Source organism: Lates calcarifer, linkage group LG15 (assembly GCF_001640805.2).
Source record: "Lates calcarifer isolate ASB-BC8 linkage group LG15, TLL_Latcal_v3, whole genome shotgun sequence".
Lineage (NCBI taxonomy): Eukaryota > Metazoa > Chordata > Actinopteri > Centropomidae > Lates > Lates calcarifer.
Genome location: NC_066847.1, coordinates 8,987,247 through 9,002,410, shown reverse-complemented (window position 1 = coordinate 9,002,410; position 15,164 = coordinate 8,987,247). Strand labels below are relative to the sequence as shown.

Sequence of the window (15,164 nt, the reverse complement as noted above, 5' to 3'; positions counted from 1 at the left end):
ACATTCTCCCTCTCTGTGTCTCTCTGTCCCCCTCTCTTTCTCCCCAACCAACAGCTCTGTTTCTCTCTCTGTACTAGAACTCACCTTGAACTCAAAGCATTTGTCAGCCGTTCCGCCCACCACTGTACACGTACACTGTAGCCAGTAAATCGAATTGTGGTCGTGTACACAGTCACATTTCCTTATAAACGTTAACCGCTAAGTGATTTATCATGAATGTGTGGCTGTGCAGGCCACACATTCACATGCAAATGTGTACAAAAACATCAGCAAATCTAATCAAACCGAATCTATTATTATTCCTGCACATTATTTTAGAGGAAAACACATCCAGAGAACATGGTAGAAATACACATAAAGGTTGGGTGATATGGGTAAAATCTTCCGCTTCCTCTATATTTTATGTTGCTATATTGATGCACATTAAAATATAATTATACAGCCACTATAGCATTAATGATATAGAAAATCTCTTATACATTATTTTCTTATTTTCTTTCTTCATATAAAATGATAATAACAATAAATGTTTGCTTTACAACCTAAAAGCAAAAAGCACATTAGAACATCAAGTCAAAACAGACCACCACTGACAGTGAAACACAGGACAAAATAAATCAAGACAGGCTGTAAAATACGGTGGTTAAAAATGATTGGATGCTCGAGGTGCTCAGGTTACTTTTACTGTCATATCACCCATCCCTATACTGAATAATGACATTGTAATAGAACAAAATTCATAAGTTTTTAGAATAAGTCTGAAATCTTGCTCTTAAAAACTTCACTAACTATTTCTCAACGTTTTCTTCAGGGACTTTTCCTCTCATTATCTCCACTCACCTTACACCTCTCTGGCTCTGTTCTCACACTCTGCCCTCTGTACGCACCTAGCGCTGGACAATGGTAAATGTTGTACAGTCTAGCTGGTGGGTCTTTTGATGTGTGTGCGTGTGTGTGTGTGTGTGTGTGTGTCTGTGTGCGCATTTGGGTGTTCCCCAGTGGCGGCTCTGGGTCTGCAGCCTTCAGAGGACTGAATACAAGGGCTATGTGTTGTTTGTGTTTTTTGGGTGTGTTTGCGTGCAGGGGAAGTGGTGTGGGGTGTGAGGGGTGAGGATAAATTGGTCACTCATTCCGATGCATTTTTTCCCCCATTCATGGATTTCAAAGGTAAGGATTGGCATAAGCCTTTAATTTCAGATCAGTTAAGTTACATTTTTAGACCCCTGGAGGGTTTATGTCATGGCAGCTAGAGGAGAGTTTTCCTCTGAGTGTATTACTCAACCCAACACTAGTCTGAAAAACAATTTCCACAAGGAAAATTTGGCCAAATGTCAGAGAGAATATGTACTGCATGTTACTTATTGAATCATGTCTCCCCTTGAGTTCAACATCTAAACTAAATATTTTAGTCTGTCTGGGGGGAAGAGGACTTCAGCTTTGCACAGAGGACACTGAACTTAATAAAATACTCAACATTATTTGGCCAAATTAGCTTTTTAATTGCTTCATTATCAACTCATTATCAGTGTCCCATTCCCAGTAGCCTTGTGATCTATTTAAAGAGAGAGTAAGGTTTACTGAACACAGGCAGTGATTTGTCAGCAGTTGCCCATATTATAGCTTAAGTCATTTTTTTGAATGTAGTAAATAAGTTGGCATTCTTTACCTGTAGCTGAAGCTTTATATTCCCTTGCCTCGTATGAATGGGATCCTACTTATTTCAAGGACCATATGATACGCCAAGCCCCCCCCCCTCTCTCTCTCTACTAGGCCGGGTTGGATGCTGGGACGTTTTCCCTCTTTCCGCTTGATGTTATTTTTCACTGGGAAAGTTCACTTTGTCTAAACTTTAATCTGGCTTTATGTCTGGCTCTGCTCAGCGGGGGCTCAGGATGTCAAAGGGAGATAGCCTACCAGTTCAAAGTATAGCACATAATGTTTGCTAATTGTCTTGTTTTCTTCCTCCATCTCTCTCTCTCTTTCTCTCTCTCTGTCTCTTCCTCTCTCCCTCCCTCTCTTTCTCTCTCTCTGTCTCCATCTCCATAGCAGGGTGTGTTTGGGGCTCAGTGCTCTAACCCAGCCATGAGCATCATCGGGGCTGAGGATGAGGATTTCGAGAATGATTTGAACGATGTGAGTGAAAATAAGAGTGACTCATGGCAACTGAATATAATTTTATGTAGTTTTATGTCATTTTAATTTTATTATCATCTCTCAATTAAATTTTTTGCCCACTCTCTCTTTGCATGTTCTCTCCTGCTGTCTCCCTTTCTGTTGGCCTCTCTCAGGTGGTGGATGACCAGTACTTTAACAACATAGAGCAGCTGAAGGAGCGGCCGACCCACCTGCTGGTCTTTATGCAACATGTGTTCCTACAGTTCGACCCTGCTCCTGTGGTGAGAACTACAACTCCTATAATCCAAGTGTTGAATGTGTTTGTATTAGTGTGTGTAGGTACACAATTAGTAGTACACACAATTAATCAGTAGTATATTTTTAACACACAACTGACGACAATTGAATTTTGTTTTGTTTTTTTTGTCAGGAGGCCAGAATGAATAAGACAATTTAAGATTTGACTTTAGGTTCTTGGAATATGAAATGGGAATTTTTCATTATGTTTAACTTTATATGCTAAATAATTTTAGTAAGGTCAGTATTGGAGACTATAGGCACTGATACTGTGCTCCAGTATATTGATTGGGTGCAATACTTAGACTTAGACTTAGACTTAGACTAGACTTTATTGATCCCTTGGGATGGCTCCCTCAGGGAAATTAAGTTTCCAGCAGCTTATACAGACAGAAGCAGCACACAGGACAGTTTGCAAACAACAACAGCAACTGCTTGCAAACAGGTATAGAGAATAGAATAAAAAAATAAACAGTAAACAGTAAGTAGTAATAATTTAGATGAATTTGCTCAGGATTTGAAATGTTTATTATTTGATTGTAAATAATTGTTCATCACTGGTTATCAACATTTTAAATGAAAATCACTTTCATTATTGCAACCTGTGTCGAATTTCCATCATTTTGGCCATCACTGCCTTTGGTTATGAGAACGTTTGATTCACAAAGTGAGATATGGGGTAATGGCAGCTCAGCTGCTCAACAGTCCATTAGAGTTAGTGAGATGAGCAGTCAGACAGGTTCTAAAGAAGTCCCAGTGTAAACTAAAGCAGCTAAATGTAGAACAGGTATTACCATTAGCATTGCAGGTTTTCTGTATAGTGACAAAGCTTTGCCCTCAGCCAGCCAACAGGATAATTGCAGTGTCCTCAAAACAAGTGCCTGTGATCAGTCAAGTAGTTTACATGTGAATACAGAGTGCTTGATTTCATGTAAATGAGACTCTACTACAAATACAAAAGCTTTGCATCTGATAGACATCAATTAATAATAAAAGTCAATGCAGCATGCAGCTTAGCTTGTGTGAAAACCATACATCCTATGAGAATTTACTGTGTTAGTGTTTTTTTTTTTTTTTTTTTAGACAAAAGTGTACATTTCAAGACCTGACCCCTTTTGCGTGTGTGACTACATGTGTATCAGTGCTCATATAAAGCATGCCTGTCCTTTCCCCTTTTGTTCTGCATGCAGACACTGTGACCTAACCCAGGTACTGTTACAACCTCCTGTAGCCATGATGCCCTCCCTCACCCTCACCCTCTCCCTCGTTCTCCTTTATCCTCACATTTGTCCATGTGGAGAATAGAAGTTGGTCACGACATCAGTGTTGACTGTTGGGTTTACACAGAAATCAGAGTCAGTGTTGTTGAGTGAATGGCTGCTTGCTTAGTCTGCTACTCTCTTATTTGTAGTTGGCCAAGATCCCACATAGAAGGCAATTATTATTGTGTTTAATAGAAGTAGTGTTGAGGTTGATGTCTGTACCGTATTGTGACTGACATGACAAAATATTCAACAATTTATGTGATATTGTCATTTTGATTAATGTTGTCAATTAGTCTTAGTGATTTGATGATTTATGTCAGCATCATGACATTTAACTGTATCAGGTGAAATGAAGTTAAATTATTTAAATTGAGGGTAGACTAAACAACAGACACACCTCTTTGTATAATTCAATACAGTTAATCAACAGCACAAAGTACAGCCTCTAAAATGATCATACAATTGAATCAACCCCTCAAACAGTTTCTTTAGCTGTCCCTACTGAGTGTACATGATCTTGAATATTCAGGTATTTGTACGCTTAAAGATAGCACAGAAACCTTGCAATGCATTGCATATGCAATGCTATATCAGCATAGAAAAGCTGTTGAAATTCATCAGCACTCACTGATTCTCTTCTCACAGCTGTGTTACCTCCATGCTGACCTCTTCAAGACCCTCAGTGCCAAAGAGACCAAGAAGCAATTTGTGGAGTTCTACAACACCTTCTTGGACAAGGGTGCAGTAAGTAGCTCACTACACTGCATCCTGTAAGATATTGTCTATATACAACGTTTAAGTGGATAATGAGAAATAGTGAGGAACCTGATTGTCACCATTGTTTGTTGGGCCAAAGCCAGAGAAGAAAACAAAAAAAGCACATGAATAAAGTGTAAACACATTAGATTTATTATAAACCTAAGGTAAAATAAACATAGTTATGTCAGTCAGACATGTGTTAAAGAGTATAGTGTATGACCAAACACACACAAAACCTCTCAGGAGCAGGCAGAGAGGGAGGGATGTCACACTGATAGTGAGACACATGCATTAATCGAAGTTTATGAATGACATTACTGCTTAATGTATGCAGTATGAGGCAACCACACTGTTAGTCTGATAACCTCACAGGATATGACTCAATTTTCTTAAAAAGTGAACTTGGGTCATTTCTGTGGTTTGTGTTTAATGTGCACTCGCAGCTCCTCTTTTGGGTAGGATGCAAACTTTTTATATCAGTGAAGACCCTGCAGCACTGTTTGGACTCATTACTTTATAGTAATTACCTGAGCAGATGTTAAAGATGCCATATAACTTGACTTATCATATTAATGTTTGCATGGTTTTCAGCTTTAAAAGCCATCGGTCAATCCTATAGTAATGAAATCTCCTTATAGACTTTTTTGTGGCTTGTTCTCTTTTTTTTGAGATTCTTTCCTTCTAGTGTTTAATATTGTGCATTATCTCAAAACCAATTTAGAAAAATATAGCAGCTCTTGCAACATCGATATTATATTTTTCTTTCATAGTATCGTATCAACAGAAATCTGATATAATCAGCTGTTGTCTGTAAGTTAGGAGACCAGGCCATTATGTGCACATAGTTTATTTATTAGTGTACAGCTGTGTGTTCAGCTTGGTTTGCTCTGTCTGTAGTCTATGCTACACTCTCTTAGTGTCTGTCTTTTTCCATCACCTCTCCTTGCACACCTGGCCCTTGTCACTCCTTTGTTATAATTTCCTCCTCAAAGCTCATGCACTGTGCATGTCTGTCAGCTGAGTTGGCTTGCTCTGCACTCTCTCCTTGTGTCTGTCTGACCCCACAGCTTCCTGTCAGGATCGTGGGAAAGCCCTTTAGAAGAAATCATCTTCCCTCACCCTCTCTCTCTCTTTTTTAACCCCATCTCTTTTGTAAACTTTGACTTAAAGTCAGCCCATGTGGTTATTTTCATGTCAGTGTCAGAGCTATGTATCTCCCATTTGGAATATCGTTTTTTTTTTTCTCTTGGTTATGTGTTTTTTTATTTTTATTTCTAGTGTTCAAATGACCCCTTGTGGTGATATTTAGCTACTGCATCACTTGGATTCTTCACTGATTTTTCTGGGTCAAAGAAACAATACATATAGAGCGAAACAAAGACAAATCTAGATGTTAAAAGTTTTAAATACTTCATACATTATATAAGCTTCAAATGTAAATTTTTTTGGTCTTTTGTCCCACATTACAGATTCTCAGAGTGGCAATGCCATCTAATATATCCTATGAGTTGGGTAAGTAATTTCCTGTGGTATATTTACTTAAAGCCATCACATATTCTTGAACATATATCCACCCCTCAACCCCACTCAGTTTCCCTGTTTGTATCAGTACTTCTGATTTTAATCCCGGTCTGCTTTCTCTAAGACCGAACCCGTCCAGATTTGCTCCCTGAGGATGTCCAAAAACGATACGCTCAGGAGGTTCAGTTCCTGCAGGCTCCGGAAGTAGCCAAACAGCTGGAAGACTTCAGGTGATGTTCAAATCAGTCAACCAGCAAGCAAGCTCACTTTAAATCAAAATCACATTTTTCTGTTTATAATTGTGGTTAATAGGAAATCAGAATACCAGACAACAAGACGGTAACCCATTAATTACAAATTGTACATGACTTTTGGCAATTGTGCAAAGTGGTTCAGTGGTTTTTAGTTTCATTTCATAACTTCAAGGCAGAGTGACAGACCGAGGTAAAACTTGTTTTAGAGGAGAAATTTATCCCAGAGAAAGCTACTGGTGAATGTTTCTATGCATGCATTCATAACCATGATTTACCTGCTACCTAATCTTAACATTAAAAGACACTGCTTATCTTAATGATTTGTGTTATTAGAAGTTTACTGCAGTAAGAATCTGCAGGCTTCTCAATTTACCAGTTCACTGTGTGCAGAAAAGATGCCTCAAATGTACATCCAGACAACAACTTTATCTGTTAATATCTAAGTACCTTCCTTGTATGCAAAGCAACAATTAGTCAAGACTTCCTTTGGCACCTTCACAATTAAAAGCACATATACTGTATATTTGTCGCTGTTGGAAGGCTTTTTAAAGCAGTAGTATGACCACAAGAAAAGGTCATTTTTATCTCTCACTTTATTTTTCAATAGCACCTTGTTGTGATGCTTATGCATAATTTTTTTTTAACCTTAACAAAAGGACTTTTAAATGGGCTGCCGTAGATTTAGATGCAAAGAAAAATGATCTAATCTGAGATTAGCAGCCACCCTAAATGGACCTGGACCTGTTATGAATAGCCATATTTAGTGATTCATGGGAAAACATGCATTGACAACCCTCTGCTTTCAGTATTATTTTTGACAAATGTGTCAAACTGCTGCTTCCCCCTGCTTTTGTCTTGCACAGGCAGAAGAGGATGATGGGTATGACCCCCAACGAGGCTGAGCTGATCGACGTGGAGAGCCACTATCCCACCGACCGCATCCCGATGGAGATGAAGGAGAAGTCTGTGGCTGAGAACCTGCTGGACAAGATGTCTGAGACACAGTGAGTGCTTGTTTCTGCTTCTTGCAACTCTACTAAGAAAAGTTTGTGTAGATCCTGGTTGAGTTACTGTTTACAATAATTATTGTTTACAATAATATCGTAAAGTAAAAGGAGTTATTTTCAGTGTCCAGGGTTCCCAAAGTAAAAGTGAAATTCATTTTCTGCATAGGCACTGTAATGTAACTGACAGTTGGAGTAACTCCAAAACTTGGATCAGCACTTTGTTGAGTAGTCAGTACAAAAAAGAGGAAACTGCTGTAGTAAAAGAGCAGAGGTAAGAGTAAGAGCCGTAAGAGCCGAGGTCACTGGTTAAAAATCTGTTGTCTACACTGCTAAAGTTACATTTTAATTTTGTGGAAACATGATAATCCATATAGCAGTTTATATCAGTTCGATTTGGATTTGGGATTTTTTTTTTAGATTACTTTAGTACATGAAGTTAACGGTTCTGTTCCCAAAAGCAACAACAAAGTGGCCTGACTTTGCTACAGATTTGATTTGTGCCTCAAACTGGTTTCCTAGTGACAGTAACTAATGTGTACTGATATCATTTGGTATTTGGAACAATTTGTTTAACCTAACCAACAGAAAAAACATGATTTCACACATATTAAATTGATTGAGTTTAAAAAAAAACATGACATAAAGCAATAGTATCATGACATGATCCATGTCCACAATATTTACCTTTTAGCTCCAACTATGGAGCTAATAATAAGGAGCTAGCTAAGGAACTAAACGAGGAACTCGAAGTCCTTTGTGTGCATTCCTGTTTATGTTTCCATCGCTTTTCAAGAATAGCAAATATCTGGCAAATTTGACAAGTGACCAAAAAAGAAAATGAAATGCAATTTTCACACAAAAGAAAACAACAACACAGTTGTCGTGAGGATATTATTAAAAGAAAACTTTCAAACAGTAATTGGACAGTGGGGGAAAAAAGTCTTCTCTCTATTACCTGCTGCTCGATGCTTTAAGCCAGGAACATGACTGGTCTGTCAAAACAGTTTAAAATCAGATCTACTCCCTCTGAAGTTGGCACTTCACTTTCTGCAAAGCTCTATAGTGGGCATAGTCAACATCAGCCGTGCACGTAACCAATCTAATACAAAGACAAATACAAAGGGAGATGGAGAAAATCATGTTCACTGGACTAGAGAGCTGAAGTGATTGGAAGAGAGCACAATAGAACAAGAAAGAAATGAAGAGGCAGAGAGGAAAAGATGGAGTCAGCAGTGCCACGCTGGCAGGAAGGCTCTCCCCTGGCATTTTGCCAATCTGGAGGGAGGAGGAGGGGGTGGCAGCGGCAGTGGATGGTTTAGGGGTTGCACATCGGATGTGGGGAGTGGGTGAGAAAGGGCCAGAGGGTTATCGATGCAGGATAGCTCCTTCTCTGGACACAGTTAAAGAAAGAAAGCAAGAGATCTAGGGGAAAGTTAATCTATCCTTGACCCCGTGGCCAACTACAATGTGTTATCCTCTACAAGAAGTGAGTCAGACCGAGAGGGAGAGGGGGCCAGGGAGAGGGCAGAAGACTGTCTAACTTCATCTTGTCAGAAGAGAGGAGGAAAAAAGTGAACAACAGAAATGAAAGGAGATACACTGTGCACAAGCAGTGCTCGTCCTGTGGATATAACCACGCTGTCAGTTGAGAAGACACTAAAAGCCTGCAAAGCATCTGTATCAAAGACATGATAATTCAGCTTTTGACGCTCTCAGTTACTATCACACAGTTGGATCTCTATCTCCAATGCACAAACGATTCATTCAGTTTACTCCATTCATCCCCCCTGACAATCATCTCTCTATTCCCCTCACTCTCTTACATTCTCCCACACTTTTGCACCCAGTAACCCCCACACACACCCCCTTCCTCACCAAACCACAACACAGTGACCTCGCCCCCATCTGTTTCTCATTGGACTATCTGCGGATGAGAACAAGGCAACCACACCATTTGATTGGATTATGCAGGGAAATCCTGGGGAAACCCCTCCCACCCTTTATGTTCATAGCAAAACATGAGTATCCAATTTCCAGTCTTGCCTGCATGTTGCATCAGACAAAAACATGGTTAAATAGACATTTCCGCTGCGTTGGAGCATTTCTTGAGATTGGAGCCCCTTTGCAGACAGCTTACCAAGCAAGACAAACCAGAGCAGATAAAGTTTTAGACAGTCTGGAGACAGCAGTTTGAATTATTTGTAAATCTTCGAGAGCACAAGTTGTTTTTTAAATTTTTAGAGCGGGCAGAGGTGCAGCTTTTGATGCATCTCTCACTTCTTTTTTGATTTCTTTTTTTTTTTGTTTTTTTTTTTTGCAAATTTTAGAATATGTTCCATAGCATCTGCTCTGAACACAATAACATTACAGTCAGCTTTGAGTTGGATCAGGAAAAGCTTAGCCACTTCAGATTCCACCGGCCCAAAACACAGTTAATAATCAGTCGAGCAAGAGAAAGGAAAAATGCTACTTAAAAGGAAGAGGTGAGCTTGATGCTGTAAGGTAACGCTGCTTTTGTTTTCCCTGCTGCAGAAAGAGTGTCACTGACATTTTTCTCTTTTCTTTCAGACCGACAATTGTCTCAGACGAGGAAAAATGGTGAGTTATTTCTTTTTTTCTAAATGAAGTTTAGAATATTTGCATGAACATTTTTGTTTTGAATGGGTATTTGTGCACATGAGCTCATTTGATCTCCAGTGCTTTTTCTGCATCTGGGTGTGGTCAAACCACAACATTTTTACACTCTGGCTGAAGTGCATCAAATACTCATTACGACAGTTCTTTTGGCTGAGATGCTCTAGTGAAAACACTCAAATTATTAGCTCTGTTCCTTTTTCAAAAATTGTCACCACACTCAGTTACAGTGACTGAGATAAGTTCTTAAAGTGTCTTTTTCTTTATTAATGTGTTGTATATAAATTGGTAAACCTTGTCATGCATTTTTTTTTTACACTTTTCTCTCAAGAGTTCTGTTCCTCTGTGATTTAAGTTCTTGATGTTGAATTGTCAATGTATTCACACACTGTAAAACTGTGCAGTGACTGGTGATGAGAGACACTTGTACTTTTGTTGTGTGCACATCCCCAGAGGCTCCTCCCTTAGTCTTTCTTCCCCCACTCCCAACTCCTCTTATTTCTCCTCAACTCCTCCTTTGTCTTATTTTCTCTCCTCCCCACACTTTTCAACTCCTCCTCCTCCTCCCTTTCTGGACATCTTCAACTCTCCACCTCCCTCTTCCCCTCCATACATCTGTCCATCCTCCTTTTCTTCCTCACTTTCTTCCCTCATTTGCACTCTTCATTTTGTCCAAGTCTCTTAGTATTACCATCTAGAGACTATGCAAACACTGCAGCAGTTTTGCACTTTACTGCAAACTGTAACATGAAATGTACCGTATCAAGCATTACTAAGAACTTATAAGCTTTATTTATTCCTGAAAAAATCCTCCAAAACAGAACATTAACAAATGCACATTAACACAACAAGCAGTATTCAGTATTATTAATTAACACATCTCTCCAACTTCTGTTGTAGCCAATCCATCTTTTCAGCGGTGGCCTTCTATATGAAGCACCTTGGGGTTAAAACCAGGGCAGTTGACAGCAAGAAGTCCAGAGGAGGCTTCTTCAGGAGACAACTGGTGAAGGTAAACATCCATTTCCTGTTTAGGGAAACCAAAGGAATAAATAAAACAGTACTCAGACAGATCAATAAACGCTCTGCACTGTCCTCATTAAACCTTTGTGGAGCAGCACCTGTTTTTTTGCAGCCCTTAGATTTGACGTCTTTTTGATTTGACCTTCTTTCTTTCTCCCTACCTGTGTTATTTTCCAGAATAAGAAGGATGAATCCACAAAGGCCAAACCCAGAGGGGTGTTTCCTGGCATCCCCAGCTGGATTGCAGGCAACAGTATGTATTTGCTTTTGTTACACATTGCATTGTTGTTGCTGTATCTAGTATTTCTATTTCTGATTGTTTCTGAATGATTTTTGAAAGTATTACAGTTTCTCCATTTATGTATTATTCAAATATTTGTAATTATGTATTATAGTGACATTTAAAATAACTGTATGTAGTATCTTTACATATTTTTGTCCATGAATGGTCTGGATATGAGAACATGTTGTCCTGCCCTTCTTTCCTGTTACAGCTGAGGTCAAACCTAAAATGGAGGCTGAAGGTACTAGTCGTCCAGAGTTCCCAACCCCTCTTTTATCTGTAGAATGGTCACATCTTTACTAATCAACCCATACGCATGTCTGCATGTCCCAAATCAAACTGGGAGGGGTGGGGCATTGTTAAGTTGATTCCATGTTTCAGGGTGGTTGTTTGAAGAATTGGATGTATTATGTAGTTTGTAATCACCAGAAAACATCACACATGCACACTTAGTTAACACACAGGGTTGATGCTGGGTGGATGTTTTCTAACTAACCCTTTCATTTACTGCAGAAGCCCTGATTGCACCATACTCATCTTGTCTGTTTTGTTTATCTCACATAGTCTCTGTCCCTTTTATTACTGCCTGAAGTGCTTTCGTTTTTCTGCATCTGAGTTGCCTGTAGTTGAGGTCCTCTAAATTTCTATCACGTTCTTCCCCCTCTCCAGCGGACAAGGAGAAAGTGAATCAGGAGCGTAAGGGTCCAGCCCCTGGCAGAGGCTCCTTGACCGACCCTGCAGTCCCTTCCATCCCAGGAAGCAGGAAGTCTGGTTCCAGCGGAGGCTCCGCCTCCCTTCCTGGTCTAGAGGTCAGCGACAGCTCAGGCAACAACATCACCACCACCAACAGCCCTGAGTCTACACACTGCGATGGTAAGCTAGCTCATTGATTTGACTGTGTAGTATGAAGTCTGAAGTGTGCCACTGGAGAATCATAGATTTTTTCAGTCTTTAATTATAATCCATTGATAAACTGATGGGGCAGCTGTATTTTGACAGCAGTTCCTGTTACTTCTCTGTGAGCTTTTAGTAAGCACAGTGTTTAAACCTATTTAAATCAAAATTAAAGAAATAACTAAAAAAAATGCAAACTGAAAATGTCAGGGCAGGAAAAATGGGAAAACACATTATTTAATTACTGAAAATTGTATTTCACAATGTGGTATCAGCATCTGAAGTGATGTCATGTAAGTCATGTAAATATCTTGTGTAAATGTATAAACTTCATTTCTACTTTATAGATATACAATTGTTTATTTACTGGATGAAAGCACCAACTAATTTTTAACAGAATAAACTGCAATACATAACAGATCATATGTTCTTTTGCCTCCTCCTCTAATCTCTCAGAGCCTCCAACCCTGCCAGATGGGGGTGATGTGTCCCCTGTTGGGCTGGAAGGTACGCTGACCGCTGGGGACCCCATCTCCCCCAGCGAAGCTCCCGTAGAGGAGAACCTGGTGAAAGACAGGTGAGAAGGATGGAGGCGGTAATAAAGAGAGTAGCATCTAGGGAGTGAGATCATAACTGCAGTCTAGTGATGAGAGGATTAGCGATTGTAATCAGATTATAATTAGATTGTATGAGAGGTGTTCAACGTAAAGACTGTATAGAGCCAAGGGGGTAAAGTGGGGGAGGCTAAACGTGTCTGAAATGCTCAGGCTGAGGGAGCGTGGTAAAACTCCCCCAGTGGTCTGTCCCTGCTGTGTGCTAGCTTTTTGTCATGCTGCCCGTCGCCTCGCTAGCTAACAGAACCTGCAGTTTTTTGGAAAGGACCCTTACCAGGTGAACTCGGACCCGGTCTTCCCCTCCAGCCCTTTTGCCTTCCCTCTCCCTCAACGCTCTTTCTCCTTTTTCTCCCTCACAATGGCACTTGTGCTCTCTTCCTAATACTATTTTGTCTTCTTTTGTGTGTGTGTCCTGTTGTGCATCTCCTAATATTTACTACAGAGCTTCATTTCAGTTTTTGTGGCACATAGATGTTGTTTGTGCAATTCTTGTGTTTTTTTTAAAATTGGATTCAGGTATACGTTGGTAACACACTGGTGATTTCTTCTAGGCTGAGACATTTGTAGTTGTTACTTTTATACATCACTGATTATAGATGAACCTTTTCACACTGAAGCTTTCTACCCAGTAAACAGGTTTGGTATTTAAGTCAGATATTTTAGCCAACATATAAAAAATGTGACATTTAGTAGCTTTTTCTTGTAGCTAATCTTATGTGCTTCTAAATCTTGTAAACCGCTATGCTGTTATTTAGTTAATAGTCAAAAGTGAAAAATATTTATAGTTTATTTTTGCTGCTCGTCCCATGTGCTTTTCAAAGTGTCTGCATCTGTTGTGGCCAGGGCCCGTCCTTTGTCCTGCTTTTCTCCACAGTGTGTGTGGTTACGTGTTGTGCCAGTGGGTCTTTGGCGTCGTATCTGGCATGATTGTCTGGATAGTGGTTTTAAAAATTTGACTGGAAAATACTATGTTGGGGGTGTGCATTTGCATGTTGTGGTTGTTTCTGTGGCTGACAGTAGTTGTATAAAGGTGGGTGTGTAACACTGTGGTGTCCCGTGTTTTTGCAGACGGAAGACAAGGTGGGTGTCAGCGCCTTGACAGAGTCACGGACATGCTTCAGGCCTTATACTGATCATATATCACACATATGCAAACACACTGTCATGCATACAGACCACACATTGAGCCCTGTGCTCCTTTTCTGATACATAACACAAACACACTACATGGCTAAGTATTTGAACGTGCTTGTGAAGGACTTAGAATTAGCTTGATTGTTGAGATGTGTTGGATTATGTTTAGTGGATGTCTATGCACGTTGTGTGAAGTTGGAGATGATAAATGACTATTCAAACTTTTGGTACATACAGTAGAAGCAATGCATGGCTACCTTTTTAACATACTGTTGTAGATTGGATCCCAGTAACTCATAAGGAAGTGTAAAAATTGTTGGCATTCCAGTGCTACCATGTCTATAGAATATGAAGCAAACTCTACATGTTTCATTGTCTAACTAATATATGCATGTCAGATGTCATGCATATTTACCTGTCATTGATTTTCTCTCTCTCCATTTTTTGTTGTGATTTTTCTTTTTCCTTTTTGAACAACTACTTTTGTGTAAATCCTCCACTAATGTACGACGTAAACGTCTGTCCTCACTTTCTGCATACGATTTGAATACTTTCCTTTCTACTGTCCCTTCCTTCAACAATGTTTTATTATCATCGCCTTTTGGCATCTCCTCTTTTCTCTCTGTGGTATCTCTTTGTTTCCCCCTTCCACACCTCTGTTCTTATTTTCTCTTTGTCCTCCTACCCATCTGTCCTTTTTTGCACTTGTCCCCTCCTCCTTTTTCTATTCCAATTCCTCCTTCCCTCTGCTCTGTCCCTATCTTCTCTCATCCCTCTCCCCATCCTCTCCCAACTTCCCTCCCTACAGTAGGAAAGTGACTCGTAGCGAGAGTGCACGTGTGGACCGGCACTCGTCTCGCCGCCGCGGCTCTTCCCGGGCCAAACAGTCCCGCTCCCGTAGTGATGTGGACCTCCAGCCGCCTTCCACGCCTACAACACCTGCCCCGCTCACCCCCCAGCACCTCCATCCGTAAGATGGACAAACCCCCTCTTAAAGCCTCTGGCTGGAGAGATGCACAACAGGGACAGACAGGATGCCAATAACTGAAAGACATTACAGAGTCAGTGCAGTGGTCCAGAGATAACCAGAAAGCAGTTAAACAAAATGATTGGTAATAATGAGAATATTATTAATGGATGAAATGTACCTGGCTCATTCAGAATCATCAGGTAAATCGCTTTGGAGGCATACATAAACTGTTTTTTTTATAAATGAGTGGCAGTTAATGTTAATAAGTGAAAGTTATTTCTAAAGGGCATGTGTTTGTTGTCTCCTGTGAAATGAATCAATCTGGCTGACAGGTTTACTGACTCACTATCGACTGTCAGATGGATCTGTCGCTAATAGTTGACCTGTACTGTGA

The 15,164-nt window shown here is 40.0% G+C and overlaps 1 protein-coding gene across 8 annotated transcripts in view; it reads left to right on the top strand.

The window, feature by feature from the left end:
* Positions 1 to 15,164, top strand: part of arhgef1b (Rho guanine nucleotide exchange factor (GEF) 1b) — a 39,291-nt gene that overhangs the window by 13,064 nt on the left and 11,063 nt on the right. For 2 of the 8 annotated variants that reach the window (XM_018672430.2, XM_018672425.2), the window contains exons 2-15: positions 2,047 to 2,133; positions 2,289 to 2,396; positions 4,323 to 4,421; positions 5,906 to 5,948; positions 6,082 to 6,187; positions 7,075 to 7,215; positions 9,787 to 9,816; positions 10,753 to 10,864; positions 11,053 to 11,128; positions 11,370 to 11,399; positions 11,828 to 12,031; positions 12,509 to 12,629; positions 13,735 to 13,746; positions 14,609 to 14,770. In XM_018672430.2, the coding sequence (XP_018527946.1) occupies positions 2,083 to 2,133; positions 2,289 to 2,396; positions 4,323 to 4,421; positions 5,906 to 5,948; positions 6,082 to 6,187; positions 7,075 to 7,215; positions 9,787 to 9,816; positions 10,753 to 10,864; positions 11,053 to 11,128; positions 11,370 to 11,399; positions 11,828 to 12,031; positions 12,509 to 12,629; positions 13,735 to 13,746; positions 14,609 to 14,770 (1,295 nt within the window). In that variant the 5' untranslated portion in view covers positions 2,047 to 2,082. Of the gene's footprint in view, positions 1 to 2,046; positions 2,134 to 2,288; positions 2,397 to 4,322; positions 4,422 to 5,905; positions 5,949 to 6,081; positions 6,188 to 7,074; positions 7,216 to 9,311; positions 9,702 to 9,786; positions 9,817 to 10,752; positions 10,865 to 11,052; positions 11,129 to 11,369; positions 11,400 to 11,827; positions 12,032 to 12,508; positions 12,630 to 13,734; positions 13,747 to 14,608; positions 14,771 to 15,164 lie in introns of those variants that run through there. The other 6 variants (XM_018672426.2, XM_018672429.2, XM_018672432.2 and 3 more) reach the window with 6 other exon arrangements.